Source organism: Rattus norvegicus, chromosome 5 (genome assembly GCF_021556685.1).
Source record: "Rattus norvegicus strain SHRSP/BbbUtx chromosome 5, alternate assembly SHRSP_T2T, whole genome shotgun sequence".
Classification (NCBI taxonomy): Eukaryota; Metazoa; Chordata; class Mammalia; order Rodentia; family Muridae; genus Rattus; species Rattus norvegicus.
Genome location: NC_141538.1, coordinates 129301370 through 129318417, shown reverse-complemented (window position 1 = coordinate 129318417; position 17048 = coordinate 129301370). Strand labels below are relative to the sequence as shown.

Genomic DNA, 17048 nt, shown 5'->3' with positions numbered 1-17048 from the left:
TACACCTATATTTTTATTTTTATGTTGTTCATTGATTAAGAATTTAATCGGGGCTTGAGAGATGGCTCAGTGGTTAAGAGCACTGACTGCTCTTCCCAAGGTCCAGAGTTCAAATCCCAGCAACCACATGGTGGCTCACAACCATCTGCAATGAGATCTGATGCCCTCTTCTGGTGTGTCTGAAGACAGCTACATGTACTCATATATAATAAATAAATGAACTATTTAAAAAAATAAAAAAATAATAAAAAAAAAGAATTTAATCAAGGGGTCCTGGAGAGATGGCACACCATTTAAGAGAACTTCTTGTCTTATAGAAGACCTGGTTCAGTTCCCAGCATCCACACAATGACTTACAACTACTCACAACTCCAGTTCCAGGGGATTCAATGCCATCATCTGATCTATGGGGCTACCACGTCCACATGTGGTACACTCACATACATGCAGGCAAAGCACTTACACACAGAAAAATAAGATAAATACATCTAAACAAATTAAAAGAAAAAATAATTTCAGGGCTGGAGAGATGGCTCAGAGGTTAAGAGCACTGTCTGCTCTTCCAGAGGTCCTGAGTTCAGTTCCCAGCAACCACATGGTGGCTCACAACCATCTATAATTAGGTCTGGTGCCCTCTTCTGGCCTGCAGGCATACATGCAGGCAGAAAGCTGTATGATGTATACATAATAAATAAATAAATAAATTCTTAAAAAAGAAAAATAATTCAATCAAGGGCTGGACGTGGTAATTTACATGTTTAATCCCAGTACAGAGATGGCAGAGGTAGGAGTCTCTGTGAGTTCAAGGCCAGTCTGGTCAATATAGCTCATTCTAGGCCACCCAGAGCTACATAGTGAAACACAGTCTCAAAAAAAACAAAACAAAACAAAAAGAAACCAAACCCCAAAACAAGCTTGGGGGAGGGTGGATGGGACGGGACAAGTCACCTGGTTTTAATCCCAGTCCTCCGGAGGTAGAAGCAGGTGGATCTTTGTGAGATCAAGGCCAGCCTTCTCTACAGAGTGTCAGGGCATCCAACCAGAGAAACCTGTCTTCAAAAAGCAAAAAACAAACAAACGAAAACCATTTAGTTAAAGCGTATGAGGCATTTTGAATCCTGGAAATTCAGAACAGCTAAGATATGATTATAGAATCTTAGGAATCTAGTTAAGGAAAAAATTTAGGATTAAAGTGGCATATTGTGTTACAAACCCATACTTATCTTTAAATTCTTTGGGAGCTCCAATGCAATCTTGATACTTTTTTTTTTTAATGTTTTGTTTGTGTATATCTGCATTGGTGTTTTGGCCTGCATGTGTGTCTGTGTGAGGATGTCTGATCTTGGAGTTACAAACAATTGTGAACCGACATGTGGGTGCTGGGAATTTAACCGTAGCCCTTTGGAAGAGGAGTCAGAAAACTGTTGAGCCATCTCTCTAGCCCTGGTGATCCTGATCTTGATCGAGGATGAAGGAGTTGGTTAAAAACACTTCTTAGGTGAAGATGGAACTCTAAAGACAAATGAACAGCAAAAGGAAACAGGATTGCCCACAGAGAAAGCAACATGCTTCTTTGTCTTGTACTGTCATTTCAGACAGGAAAACTTGGTCAGCGAGCCAGCTAGGAGTGTCACTAGGTGTCTGGCCTTTCTAAGGAGGGGCTTGACTTTCTGAGTACAAGGGGATTAGGGAGAAATTTGTTTTTCTGGATCAGGCTGCTTCCTAGAGCCTGGTGAGTCATCTTAGAATTGCATCAGAAGACGTCTGGTTATCGGGAGACTGACTGGCTCAGGAGCTATCTGTAATACTAACACTTTTTGAGCCCAACATTTGAAAGGTCATAATGAGCCATTACAATTATATTTAAAACGTGTATAACAATGGTGTCTCTTTTCCTAGAAATTCAAGCTTCAGAGTTTAATCTGATAATTTCTCATTTCTATAGTTTACCCCTGTCCACTGTTCAGTGTCAGATTTCGGAAGCCATTGTTCGGAGAAACTGGGCATACCATCATGAATCTTCTAGCAGTAAGTTTCCTTTTATCTATCTTTCTTGTGCTTGTAAAGGAGAAAGGAGAGAGAGATTATTTCATTGTCAGCTGTGCCCCTGCTGCTTCAGGCAGGTGAAGGGTTATACTGGAAGAGAACAGAACATGTATCTGCTTTTAAAAACAGATGGAGCTCTTGGATGAAATAGTACAGGATTCCAGCCCTGATTATACTTCCCTGGTAATGACCTTGGGGGATTCTTATAAGGACTAGAACACTGTATAAATAAAGACCTAGCATTCTGTCTTGGTTTCTTTGTAAGAATGGCATCTGCCATCCCTATATAGTTCACTACTGAGCTGAAAGTTGACCTAGAGTTATGCTCAAATAAATGCCAATAAGGCTTCTTTTGCTCATGTGTCTGTGTACCGACTAGGACTTACATTTTCCCGTCTGTTGATCTCTCTCATGTCTTTGATGTATGTGTGCAGGCTGAGTGTTTTGTACAAAATTTTAGTCAATTAAAGTTTCTGCTACATCTTTCACTAAGATGAATCTTAGATATTTAGAGTGTTCATGAGACTTCCTATACTACCTTCCAGAACTGCCTGTGAAACTCTGACTAGTCTACGTGAGTTCCACACAAGTTGGCAACCTGAGGCTATCATCAATACTGGCCCTCCCTCTGTGTGTGTGTGTGTGTGTGTGTGTGTGTGTGTGTGTGTGTGTGTGTGTGTGTGTGTGAGAGAGAGAGAGAGAGAGAGAGAGAGAGAGAGAGAGAGAGAGAGAGAGAGAGAATGTGAGCATTCACATGCAACAGTGTGTGTTAGAAGACAACTACAGCTGTCCGTCTTTGGCTTTAACCTTTTTTGAGGCAGGGTTTCTTGATATTCACCATTGCATCAGACTTCTTGGGCTTTGAGTTTCAGGGTTTCTCCTCCCTTTGCCTCCTGTCTCCATGTACAGGCTTTGGGATTACAAATACATATGCCACGAGTCAAACTCAAGTCTTCATGCTTTCACAAGAAGCACTTTTACCCATTGAGCCATTTGCTCAGCCCCTTCATCCCTATTTATTAGCTAGTAAGATTATTGCCATATTATTATTGCCTTATTATTGTTGTTCTTGTTACCCTATTTCCCTCAGCCCCATTAAATTTCTAGTTTGAGATGGTCCCGTTTACTTGTTCATGCTGACTTTATGCTTGTGGTTCTCCAGCCTAAGCCTCTAGAGTAGCTGGGATTACAGTCATGAACCACTGTTTTGTTTTTTTTTAACTAGGGGGTGGTGGTGGCAAGGGTGAGTGTGTACAGAAAATTCCTTTTTAAGGAATGAAGGATTTATGTCTGTCTCGGTGGGAAAGTCACAGCAGTGGGAATTAGAGGGAGCTGGTCACACTGTATCCAGAGAAGCAGACCATGACCTCCAGCCATTGAATGATGCCTCCCACAGTTAAATCGGGTCTTCCCACCTCCATTAACTCCATCTAGATAATCCCTCACAGACACATCCAGGGCCTACCCTAATCTAAATAGTCCTTTTCAGGTTTGTCTTCAATGTGATTCTGGGTCTGGTCAAGTTGACTGCATTAATCATCACACTCCTTTACAGGTTAGATCCAGCTATCTTTTTAAAACGTCTGAAAGCCAAGTTTTTGTGATTTCAGTCTGTGGTCCTCACCAGTCACAACGCTAAGCAGAAAGATCACCACAAGCTTGAGACTAGGCACTGTGATTTCAGTGTGTGGAGAGCTGGATATTGTTGTTTTCCCGTCTGTAGTCTTGTGTTCTGTACACAGGCAAAATACTTAGAGACACTTCCTCTTCCCATCCTAGAGACACTTCCTCTTCCCATCCTAGAGACACTTCCTCTTCCCATCCTAGAGACACTTCCTCTTCCCATCCTAGAGACACTTCCTCTTCCCATCCTAGAGACACTTCCTCTTCCCATCCTAGAGACACTTCCTCTTCCCATCCTAGAGACACTTCCTCTTCCCATCCTAGAGACACTTCCTCTTCCCATCCTAGAGACACTTCCTCTTCCCATCCTAGAGACACTTCCTCTTCCCATCCTAGAGACACTTCCTCTTCCCATCCTAGAGACACTTCCTCTTCCCATCCTAGAGACACTTCCTCTTCCCATCCTAGAGACACTTCCTCTTCCCATCCTAGAGACACTTCCTCTTCCCATCCTAGAGACACTTCCTCTTCCCATCCTAGGCTGTATCTCTGAGGTGTTGAGTTCCAGATTCACTAATTAGTCCAGCTATTAGTAGAATTCAGTCATTAAAAATTTTCCTCCTCTGTCATATTCCATATCCAATCCCGTGTTAAATATTGTCAGTTTTTTCCTAATCTGACAGATTTTCGCTCTCTTTTGAACGGTTAACAGTGACCACGTCTCTTCCCTGGATTATTTTTATTATGCATATCTCATCTCCTCTCACTCATCCTTTTTCACCACCTAGTCTTCAGAAGGAAATAAAAACAGACCAGAAACTTCCTCAGAATAAAAATCAAACATTTTGTGGTATCAAGTGTGGTGACTCAGATCTGTAATCTCAGCACTGAAAGGCTGAGGCCAAGGAACTGTGAAATCAAGGCTAGCCTGCACAATAACTACACAGTAAGTTCCAAGGCAACCTTGGCTGCATAACAAAACTGTGTCTAAAAAACTAAAAGGAAGAAAAGCAATCTCAGCCCTTAGTGATGACACATGTGAAGCAATGGCTTCAGGCTGTAATACTGCATTGTAGACTTGACTGGTGCTGGTGCTGGTGCTGCTTCAGCCGTCCTGGGTAGCCACACGTATACTGTGTGTGCCTGCAGTACCCCTAATACCTAGCATGCTGTAGGCAGTAGAGGTACAAGAACAAAACAAGTTAAGAGTCCATACCTACTTGCAAATTAAAAGAAGACAGAAAACTAAAAATTGCATATAAAACTTAAGTGGCAATAAATACAGTAACCGTTTATTTAATATTATGTGTAAGGAGCAGAAGTTACAGTTAGGGCTTACAGTTAGAGGTAGACTGCAGTGAGGCCTTCCATTACACACCTTCTCATGGTTTAAATAAGCAAGTTCACCCGGTAGTGACACAGTACTTCTTCTGTTTGTGCTACGTTTATTGCTATGAACCAGATCCTACCATTTCATCATGTTTTGTTCTGCTTTCTTCTGCTTTGCTCAGGACTTCCGAAATTACCAGTACACTTTGCCAGGTGTCCAAGGTTTGGTGGTTGATATGGAAGTTCGGAAAACAAGCATCAAAATTCCCAGCAACAGATACAATGAGGTAAGATTTGTTCCATGAAGGCGTTTTTTTCATAATTGAAAATATGAGGACTGGAGAAATGGCTCAGAGGTAAAGAACACTGACTGCTCTTCCAGAGGTCCTGAGTTCAAATCCCAGCAACCACATGGTGGCTCACAAACATCTGCAATGAGATCCAATGCCCTCTTCTGGTGTGTCTGAAGACAGCATAAAGTTTTCAGATACATAAGGTAAATAAATCTTTAAACAAAGAAAAGGAAAATGTGAATAAAAGTAAAAAGTGCATACTTAAAGTAAATTTCATCTTCAGTTGCAGTAAACTCAGTTTATATTCATATTTGACTTAGTTCACTTATGTAAAATTTCCTAGTATAAAAGAGTGATAATTCCAGACTTTTATAATAATTAATTATGTCGTTTGATTTCAATGTTGTGATAGTGTTGCATTCTTATTAAAAAGTATAAAGTTAGCTATAGCATAGCTATAAAATTTCTAGTGGAATTTTTCCCTAGTATAACAAATGCTTTGTTGTTCATTAGTTTTGTTTTTAATTGAAAATATTTTGACTTCTTTTTCATAAATATTTTCTGATTAAGGTTCTCCTCCCCACAGTTCCTTCCAGATTATTTTGACTCCCCACTCACTCAAATCCACACCCTTTCTCTCTTTCCCTCTCTCATTAGAATGCAAGCAGGAGTCTAAAAAATAAATAAAATAATGTAAGGTAACATAAGATAAAAATAAAACCAAACAAACTGGAATAGGATGTAACACACAAACTATCAGGAGAAAAAGCCAAAGAAAAAGCACAAGAAACACATATAAACACAAAAGCACACATGTTTGCAGACACAGAAATCCCATAAAAACACAAAACCGAAAACCATGCACACACACACACACACACACACACACACACACACACACACACACACACACACACACACACACAAGACCTGTAAGGAAAAAGAAAGAATGAAAACAGAATAATAAAAGTAATTCGCGGGCTGGAGAGATGGCTCAGCGGTTAAGAGCACCCGACTGCTCTTCCAGAGGTCATGAGTTCAATTCCCAGCAACCACATGGTGGCTCACAACCATCTGTAAGGAGATCCGATGCCCTCTTCTGGTGTATCTGAAGACAGCTACAGTGTACTTATATATAATAAATAAATAAATCTTTAAAAAAAAAAAGTAATTCGCAGACAAAGCATTGTAAGATAAGGAACCTCTAGACATACCGTTGAGTTTGTTTTGTGCTGGCCCTCTACTGCTCGCCCTCTACTGCTCGCCCTCTACTGCTCGCCATAGAGGGGTCTATCCTTGAGGGTGGTTTATCTCCCCAGTGACACTCCATTGGAGAATACTAATTTTTTCTTTGCTGTCAGTTTTAAGTTGGATATAGCTTTTGATTTAGGGATGGTTCTGTGTCCACTTTCCCTCTCAGGGCTAGGACTCTGTCTGACTTAGACCTGGGCAGGGCTAGTGCATGCTGCCACAGCCCCTGTGAGTTCCTTGTAAATCAGTCTTACTGTTTTAGAAGGACTTGTTTGTGTTCTCCGTCCCACTGCCTCTTACGATATTTCTGTTTCCTCTTCTATAGGAGTCCCTCAGCTATAAGGGAGGGATTTGATGGAGACATCCTGTTTAGGACTGAGTATTCCAAGATCTCTCATTGTCTATACTATGTTCCATTGGAAGTCTCCATTTTTGTTCCCATCTGCTGCAGGAGGAAGCCTCTCTGATGATGGCTGAGCAAGGCACTGATCTATGTGTAAAGCAGAAGGTCATTAGGAGCCATTTTATTGCTGTAATGTTTCAGCAGAGCAGTAGTGTTTAGAGTCCCTAAGTCCCTGGCCTATCTCTCTAGCCTCAGGTTCTTGGCCATGTGAGCAGTGTTGAGAATGGGTTCCATCTCATGGGATGGGCCTTAGGTCCAGTCAGATATTGGTTATAACACCGGTAGCTTTGTGCCATTAGTACACCAGTGTTTGCCTTTTTCCTTTGGTAGAGTGCAGAGTACCTTCTAGAACCATGAACACCAGTTAGTAGGAGCAAAGGATATGAGTGAGCACCAGCTCAGCTTCTAAGTGTGCATTGAGTTGTGTGGTGGTGACTTCAGCCTTAGGGCCTTGCCATCCCTTTGTAGTAAGTGATAGCCTTAGCAGCAGCCTGGGTTGTTTTGGGTGGCCAACAACCCATTTCAGAAACTGGAGGTTTTATTTGGTGATGAGAGATGACTAGTTGGACATACACTGCCAAGCCATCCCTTTTACTGGGTGTTGGGGAATCCAAATTCAGGTCCTTAATGCTTACCCAGCAGGCAGTTTATTTACTACTGAACTGTCTCTCTGCCCAGTATGTGGTCTTTTTACTCTAAGGAGTCTGGGCCTTGATCTGCTTTTGCTTCACAGCTTTTCAATAAACTGCTTCCTTATTTAAATACACTTACCTTACTCTTTACTTGCTTAACCTTATTTACTTCTCAAGGACAGACTGAAGGATATTGTCTCTGAATTGATTTTAATTCCTAATGGGTGGGGAGTCCCTGCCAAAACTATGACTGACAGACAAATAATCTACAAGAGACAAGAAGTCAGCTGAATCAGTTCAGCACAACCTTGCCGGTGCTGGTTCAAGAGTCTGACCCTGAGCAGTTTACTACAAGCATATTTAAGCACAGTACAATTTAGAAAAAAGTTTTCTGCTATAATGCAATACCCTGTGCACGAGGAGGCATAATTACATCAAAACTCAACTGAAAGTACTTGTCTCGTCTTCCAAGAAGATAGATTCTAGAGATGTGTGTAATCAAGTGCCCAGGGAAGGATCTGATGATGTCTCAGTTATACAGATGATGTAAAGGTCATTCTGTGTTTGTGGGAGCTTGGGGAGTCCCTGACTGCATAGACAATGCAGAGGTCCACCTAGTCCACCCGTGAGCTCCAGCCCTGCTTGTAGGAGCTTGGTATGGCCTGACTCTTTAGACAGCACAAGTCACTAGGCTATTAATCACTTCCAGTCAGCCTGCTAGTGAAAAGACAGCATTTGTTTTGCACTCTTGTTTCCCTCAGAGCTATCTTTGAGCACAGGAACCTTTGTGTTTCCAACAAATTTTTATCTGGAATAGCTTTTTCTTTTTGGGGGGGGGGTTCTTTTTTTTTTTTTTTTTTCAGAGCTGGGGACCGAACCCAGGGCCTTGCGCTTCCTAAGCATGGAATAGCTTTTTCATGTTGTGTACATTTCAAAAAAATTTTCCCACTATGTAACCCCAGCTGGCTTGGAACTTGCCTGAGACTCACAAAGATCCACCTGCCTCTGCATGTACTGAGATTACGGGCAGGCACTACCATGACCAGCACGTTCCTAGAAGTTTTTGCATACTATTGATAATCCTGTATTTGTTATTTCATGATAATATTTTTCTGTGTGACTTTTAGTTCTGCGAGGGATATGTCTCTCTTATTTACTACTGGTAGCTGCCTAATGCATCGTAGGTTTCCAAGAACTACGTTGCATAACAATATGAACAAGAGGCAGAGAGATGGCTCAGTGGAAGAAAGCACTAACCACACAAGCCTGTCAGTGTGAGTTCAGTCTCTGGAACCTACATTTAAAAGGACATGGCAGAGTGTGGTGGCATATTCTAGCACTCCTAAGGTAGAGGCCGGTGAATCTGTGAGTTTGAGGCAAGACTGGCCTACATAGAGAGTTCCAGGCTAGCCAGGGCTACATAGTGAGGCTTAGTAACAAAGACAGGACATGGAACTATCCAGTGTTCCTTAATTTTTTACCCTTTGAGTACCTAACAAAAGCAGAATTCTGCATATAGAAAATATTTATGAATTGTTGGGTAAATAAATAAATGGCATCTTATGAATAAAGAATGATGCTTACATTCAAAATAACTGAAATTGAAGAAGGATATACTATCATGGTGGCTGGAGCCTGTAATGCTAGCTTTCAGGAAGTGTGGGCAGACATCAGGAGTTCAAAGCCATCCTCAAATATATTACATGTATGTATCTCCCAGTAGACAACCAGAAACCGCATAGTGAAAAGGAGGCTAAAACAGACTAATAGGTTAGTGGGAAATAAGGTTGTGCTGTACTGTCTTGTCTAAAGGCTTCAAAAGCCAGGGGAAGAGACTTAAACTTAAATCTGTGTGTGAGCATGGGTGAGCATGTGCGCATGTGGAGATCAGCTTTCAGCAATCATTTCTTCACGTCTACCATGGGGTCCAGAGGTCTGACTCAGGTCATCAGGTTTTATGTCAAGCCCTTCTACCCACAGATATACTTATATATCAGGCAGTTTAGAAAATATGCAAGTGCCTAATAAAATGAGTATGGAAAGTTCACTCTACACACGAGGAAGCTAGGACACAGAGAATGTGTTCTTATATCCAGTATCCAGCAAGTAGTTGAGCTACAGCCAAACCCAAGACAGATCCCATATGTTTGTTAAGATCAGAAAAATGGGTCTGAAGAGATGGCAGTGTTGAGAGTAGCACTGCTGCTCTTGCAGAAGACATGGGTTGAGTTTCCAGCACCCATAGAAGAAACTAACAAGGGTTTCCTTATATCTCAAGTTGCAGGGGATCCAGTGTGTGTGCCTTCCACGCCATGTACCAGGTACACATGTAATGTGTGTTTATACATGCAAGCACTTAAATGTACATAGTATATAAATAACTCTTATAGGACATTGTATAAATAAATCAGATAAGGAATAAAATAAACTAGCTGTTGTTGGGGTCTGGGAGTCACCTCACAAACTATGTGAATACCAACCTCAGACAGGGATAGTTTATTGAGCATTAATCCCAGGACTGATCAATCAGGGCTGAAAGTCAGACTTAGGAGCTGATTGCAACCCTGAGCCAGAATTGTACAGGGCTTTAAAGTCTGAAATTCATAAACGTCTGTGCCAAGTTATTTCACCAACCAGGATTTAGGGGTAGGGGACTTCTTAGGAACATGTCTTTGTTGTGCATTTATCCTGTTCCCATTGGGTGGGATATTCAGCTGTGGCAGGGGACTTGCCTTGCCTAGCATTCATGTCTTAATTTGCTAACCAGGATGTCAGTTACTCATGTTCGTGTCTCTTTCTACCAAGTAGGATGTCAAGTCCCAGGGAGGTCTTGGGAATTTAAAACTCTACTGGACCCCTACTCAAAATGGAAGCCTTATTCCAAATGGCTTCTTATACTGGTGCAGGTGTCTTTTTGTCTCTCTTGTGTTGAGGTCCGTCTCAGGGGCAGCTTACCATCCACAGGTGCAGGAAGTGCTGCCCAGTGCTTGGCTCTGGTTCAAGCTTATTGTGGCTAACTCTACAAAGCAGTTCTAACTGACCTCCATTGTGGTTGGCTTCCAAGAACACCGAAGCACAGACCATAACTGAATATACAACCAAGTCAGGCATGAGAATGTTTCTTAGTCATAGCATATGAGAAAGTTTTCTTGTAACAGTGATATCAGCATAAAATGGCCAGCTAGACAAGCAGTGATTGCCCAGGCCTGGGACCACAAACATGTACCCCCATGTGTGGTGTCTTATGACACTGGGGATTAAACTCGGGGCTCATGCATGATAAGCAAATGCTTTACCAGCTGAGCTACATTCCTAGTCCTTGGTTGTAGACATTGAATGGTTGGTTGGTTGATTTTTTTTGGATTAAGGCCTCACTGTTCCTCCTTACCTGGCCTGGAACTCACTGTAGATCAGGCTGACCTCAAACTCACAGAGATTACCTGCCTGTGCCTTCTGTGTGTGGGAACTAAAGGCATGCACCACCAGCCCAGCCTTAACTAGATTTTAATGTGAGAAATGGAAAATAGTAAAAGTAGTAACAGAAGCATGCAGTATTTTCTAGTAACCAGCCTAGGCTCTATTACATGTTGAATCCTGTGGGGACCCTAAGCAGCACAATGTGAAGTGGTTGTTTCTAGGTTGTCCTTGCAGCAGTTCATTCTATAGGTGGAATAGCCAATTGGGAGCATCTTTTTAGACCTTTCTCTAACCCAGGTTTGGATGAAATACAAAGATGAAGATTCATTATCAAAGATCCACATCAGACAGTTGTGGGAATGAACTGTCCTGGCTTAGAAGCCTTAGAGGTGTCAGCAGCTGGAAGTCTGAAATTATGTTTAGCTGTCACTGTTTTTTGTAGTCAAAAGTAGTTTATCAACTTTTATTTCTGGTCATGATGGAATAAAAGATGTTAGTTACTAATGAGTTGACCTTATTTGAAGGTAGGGTCTATTCTATAGCACAGTTTAAACAAAGTAATTAGGGAAGCCATAATACCACATGACTAATACTATGAAGAGAAAATGTAGCTACAGATACATATAGAGGGAAGATGATAAAGATGTAAGGGGACAAAGTAGCTATTTATTGTTTTTTTTGTTGTTGTTTTGTTTTAGAATCATTTATTATGTGTATATAAGTACACTGTAGCTGTCTTCAGACACACCAGAAGAGGGCATCAGATCCCATTACAGATGGTTGTGAGCCACCATGTGGTTACTGGGAATTGAACTCAGGACCTCTGGAAGAGTGGTCAGTGGTCTTAACTGCTGAACCATCTCTCCAGCCCCAAAGTAACTGTTTTTAATCCACATTAAGAGTCTTAGAATAAATCTATGGCCCTTGGTGAGAGAACCTCTGATGACTTTAATACTGGGCCTCCAGCTTCCAGCACTATAAGGTAATCCACTTTTGTAGTTTGTGCCACCACATCCATGTGCTTTGCTTCAGGGACTCCGGCTTACTGTAAAAGCTAGTCCAGACCAGTGTAAAGAAGCAAAGGCAGGGGTTGGGGATTTAGCTCAGTGGTAGAGCGCTTGCCTAGCAAGCACAAGGCCCTGGGTTCTGTCCCCAGCTCCGAAAAAAAAGAAAAAAAAAAAAAAGAAGCAAAGGCAGCAGGCAGTGGAGGGTGAAAAGAAGCTCATGTTACCTGTATTTACTGCCTGCATCTTCCAGGCCAGAAGAGAAATAGACAAAACTTAAGCAGACCTGAGGTCTCCCCTAGTTGAGGAGATAGAGTTCAGAATACAGGGAGAGCCTTTCATGGCTAGAATTTGCAGGCAAATTTACCGGAAATGGAAGAGCTCGGGAGATCCACAAGGATTTTGTGTTGGATGCGTGTACATGAAGAAAATGCTGGAAAGAAACAGTAGAACAATTTTCATGGATCCAGGAATAGTTTTTCTACTAACCATGTCATACATAAAATAATGTTACTAAGCCCTCTAAACAAGTTGAAGAGAACTTCAAAAGATGAGTGTCAATGAGGTGGGTTAGTGGATAGAACTTGCTGCCAAACCTGATGACCTGAGTTCAGTCCCCAGAATCTGTCCACATCATAGGTGGAGAAACGGACTCTGGCAAGTTGTCCTCATGGCACACAGGGGTGCATACAAAAGAAATACTTTAAAAATAAACAAGTGAAAACATTGAATTTCAGGAGAGAAAAATAGGAAATTTTAGGGTGAGGTGGCAGATTAGAAGCTTCCACCACATAACATGGTGGGTGAGAAAAGTCAGGAGTTAACTATTGCTGAGAAGCAGGTGAGAACAACATCAGAAATCAGCAAGATGGCAGCACAGCGGGACAGGATGGGGAAACAGAAGGATACCATGGTGAAAAGAAGCTGAGTCCCCAGGGGCTGCCCAGTGGGAGAGGGAATGGAAGCTTCATCAAAGGATAAGCCAGATGATCTTGGTGGGAAGAGACTGGCCGTCCTGCTGCAGAACCAGCCCATAGTCCTTGCAAGCCTGACTCTAGTTGGCTGTTGTCATGAAATAGTGACTCCTGCAGTGGGGTGGGTCACAGTGGAGAGGAGGTCCATTTAGTCACTCCCTGTGTTTCAAGAAGCTGTGGCCAGACACTGTATTAAAGACTGAGAGCAGTAGTAAGGGAAAATCACAAGTCAGGGAGCCTGTGCCCAACCTGCCATGGCCCCAGGGCAGAGACTGGTGGAGGTAGGTGTGGAGGTCATGTACCAGCACACCAAAAGTTAAGGAGACTTGGCTCAAGCTGAAGGGTACCATGGTTTGTAGACCCACACATGGTGCCTAGTAGCTAGTCTGTTGCCTGAGGAGAGTCTGCTAGGTAAATCAACCTTTGTGCCCAGAGGCTCACTACCACAGAGACTGAGAATTTTGAAGCTATACTGGATATTTGACACCTACAACCTCATCTCCAACATGTTGTTTAATCTGAGTACATTTTCAAACTTTTGGAAATTGATCTACCCATATAGATTTCAGTGCTGTGTTTACTTTCCCTGCTGTCAGTGTACTTAGGACACATCCTATGGCTTGGGCATTAGCTACACTGCATGGAGTACAAACTGGAGGCTCCTTGGAGCGTGGGAGGACCTCCCTACCTGATAAACTACACAGCTAATTGCGACCAGCAGAAGGCTTCGTATACACACACCAAAGAAGCCGTTAAAGCAAAGACAAGTCTGTCCAGTATCTGACTCCTGTCCAGGATCAGCACCAGTGCACCTGACAGGAAAGGCAAGAGCCTCCCAGTTAGTTGACACCAGCCCTGCACACCTCTCATCTGCGAGACTCCTGTGTTGGAGAGTCCAAAAAGAAGCTGCTTCAGCATTTTATCTTTCTGTCCCCTAAAAGAGGCTCCCATCTCCTAAATATTCATTATTGAAAAACAAAAACAAAACAAAAAAACCAGCTTGGCAAATTGAAAAAATAAAAATAAATATTCGTTATTAATATTTTGGCATTTTAAACTCCGATGTTTTTATTTTAACCTCTATATATTTATGTAATTTTACTTACCCATCATCATTATTGTTGGGTAAGCAGACACTTCTTTTTTCCTCTTCATAACATTTTTCTCCATCCTTATATTCTGCCTGTTATTTGCCTTGCTTAAATTTCCTTTTTCCCTGCCTTGCTTCTGTCTTTCATTCCATTCACTTATGGTTACTACATTTACCCCCACCCCAAACAATTTTTTAGCTTCTAGTACATTCATCATGATTTTTCCTAGTTTCTGTTCTTTGGTCATCAGCAGTGTATTAGTCGGTGTTGACCTATTTTCAGTATGTTTTGGTATCTTGTTTGGTCTGATGTGGTTCTTGTCATACAGTTTGTTATTTGTCTTTGGGAGGAACTAAGAACGAGCCCTCAGATACAGGCTGCTACCAAGTAGACCTCTGAATAGAACCATAGAGATGGCTTTCCAGACACGCAGATCATAACACACAAACAAAAAGCAAGGTAGCCTGTCACCTCTGAGAGATCACAGTTCCCTGATACCTGATTCCAAAAATTCTGAACTGGTTGAAATGCCTAGGTAGGTAGGTAGGTAGGTAGGTAGATAGATAGATAGATAGATAGATAGATAGATAGATAGATAGATAGATAGATAGATAGATAGATAGGCTGAAATAAATAAACACACCAACAAATAGCCTGCTTCTATAAATAACTACAGTCTTCAAAGAAGAAACAAACAACAAGGAAGAAAGGACATTTATAAGACCATGGTTCCAAAAGCCACCCAGAGTAAAAAACTAGCAATGTAAATTAGAAATTCAGTAAGGAAATTGAGTTACCTAAACCAAACCAAACAAAAACAAACAAACAAAGCAGGAAAGTTGGAAGTGAAAATTACAATTAATCACGTATAAATACATAAATAGGCCAGATGGTTGTGATGCATGCCTTTAATTCCAGCATTCAGGGGGTAGAGGTTGGCAGATCTCTGAGTTTGAGACCAGCCTGCTCGACAGAGGAAGTTCCAGGACAGCCAGGGCTACACAGAGAAACCCTGTCTTGGAAAACTAAAAACTAACTAACTAACTAACTAAATAAATAAATAAATAAGTAAGTAAATAAATACAAATTTTAAAAGTACCATAAAATCATCACTGAGGACCAGAGAGATGGCTCAGTTCAAAAGAACCTTTGCTACTCCGTCACATGAACTGAGTTCACTTCCCAGCACCCTCATCAGTGGCTCAGTCACCTGGAACTCAAGCCTCAGAGCATCCAGTGCCTTCCTGTGACATCTAGAAACATGGACACTAGGGTCATATACACACATGCACAAAAATAAATATTAAACAGCGGAGCTGCAGAGTTGGCTCAGAATGTAAGAGCAGCATACCACAGAGGACCTGAGTGTGGTTCCCAGATCCCACATAATTTACAGACACCTATAACTACAGTTCAAGGAGGTCCAGTGCCCTCTTCTGTCATCCACGGGCACCAGACTTATTTGTAGACAGACACACATGTAGAAAAAACATTCATGTAAAATAAAAGTAAATAAGACTTTAAAACAGAAAGAAAGCATTAGCAATAGAATAGATCAAGCAGAAGACAAAATATTCAGACATAAATAAAAAATAAGTGTTAGAAAAAAAAGAATGTGACCACATGAAGCTCAAGAAGAAGAACAGCCAAAGTGAGGATGCTTCAGTCCTTCTTAAAAAGGGGAACAAAAATATTCATAGGAGGGGATATGGAGACAAAGTTTGAAGCAGCGACTCAAGGAATGGCCATTCAGAGCCTGCCCCACATGTGGCCCATATATATACAGCCACCAAACCTAGGTAAGATTGATGAAGCTAAGAAGTGCCTGGTGACGGGAACCGGATATAGATCTCTCCTCAGAGACACAACCAGAGCATGTCAAATACAGAAACGAATGCCAGCAGCAAATCATTGAACTGAGAACGGGGTCCCCATTGGAGGAATTAGAGAAAGGATTGAAAGAGCTGAAGGGGCTTGCAACCTCGGAAGAACAACAATGCTAACCAACCAGAGCTCCCAGGGACTAAAACACCACCCAAAGACTATACATGGACTGACCCATGGCCCCAGCTGCATATGTAACAGAGGATGGCCTTGTTGGACACCAATGGGAGGAGAAGCCCTTGGTCCTGCCAAGGCTGGACCTCCCCCCCCCCCCCCCAGTGTAAAGGAATGTAAGGGGTGGAGTGGTTGGAGAGGGGAAACACCCTTATAGAAGAAGGGGAGAGGGAGGGAATAGGGGGCTTATGTCCGAGAAACTGGGAAAGGGAATAACATTTGAAATGTAAGTAAAAAATATACAATAAGAAAGAAAGAAAGAAAGAAAGAAAGAAAGGAAGGAAGGAAGGAAGGAAGGAAGGAAGGAAGGAAGGAAGGAAGCACACAGCCACAACATCTAAGAACTCTTGGACACAATCAGGAGACCAAGTTTTAAGAATTCATGAGGTAGAAGAACTAAGATGAAAAGGAACAAGCAAAACACTAAAGGCAAAAGGGCCTGCTCGGGCTGGAACGATGGCTCAGCGGTTAGGTGCACGGACTGCTCGGGCTGGAGCGATGGCTCAGCGGTTAGGAGCACGGACTGCTCGGGCTGGAGCGATGGCTCAGCGGTTAGGAGCACCGACTGCTCGGGCTGGAGAGATGGCTCAGCGGTTAGGAGCACCGACTGCTCGGGCTGGAGCGATGGCTCAGCGGTTAGGAGCACCGACTGCTCGGGCTGGAGAGGTGGCTCAGCGGTTAGGAGCACCGACTGCTCGGGCTGGAGAGATGGCTCAGCGGTTAGGAGCACCGACTGCTCGGGCTGGAGCGATGGCTCAGCGGTTAGGAGCACCGACTGCTCGGGCTGGAGCGATGGCTCAGCGGTTAGGAGCACCGACTGCTCGGGCTGGAGAGATGGCTCAGCGGTTAGGAGCACCGACTGCTCGGGCTGGAGCGATGGCTCAGCGGTTAGGAGCACCGACTGCTCGGGCTGGAGCGATGGCTCAG

At 42.6% G+C, this 17048-nt stretch overlaps 1 protein-coding gene across 13 annotated transcripts in view; it reads left to right on the top strand.

The window, feature by feature from the left end:
• The window catches only part of Zfyve9 (zinc finger FYVE-type containing 9), a 159024-nt gene that overhangs the window by 100927 nt on the left and 41049 nt on the right, over positions 1–17048 (top strand). For all 13 annotated transcript variants that reach the window (XM_087549172.1, XM_087549166.1, XM_087549175.1 and 10 more), the window contains 2 exon segments: positions 1946–2028; positions 5181–5285. In XM_087549172.1, the coding sequence (XP_087405298.1) occupies positions 1946–2028; positions 5181–5285 (188 nt within the window).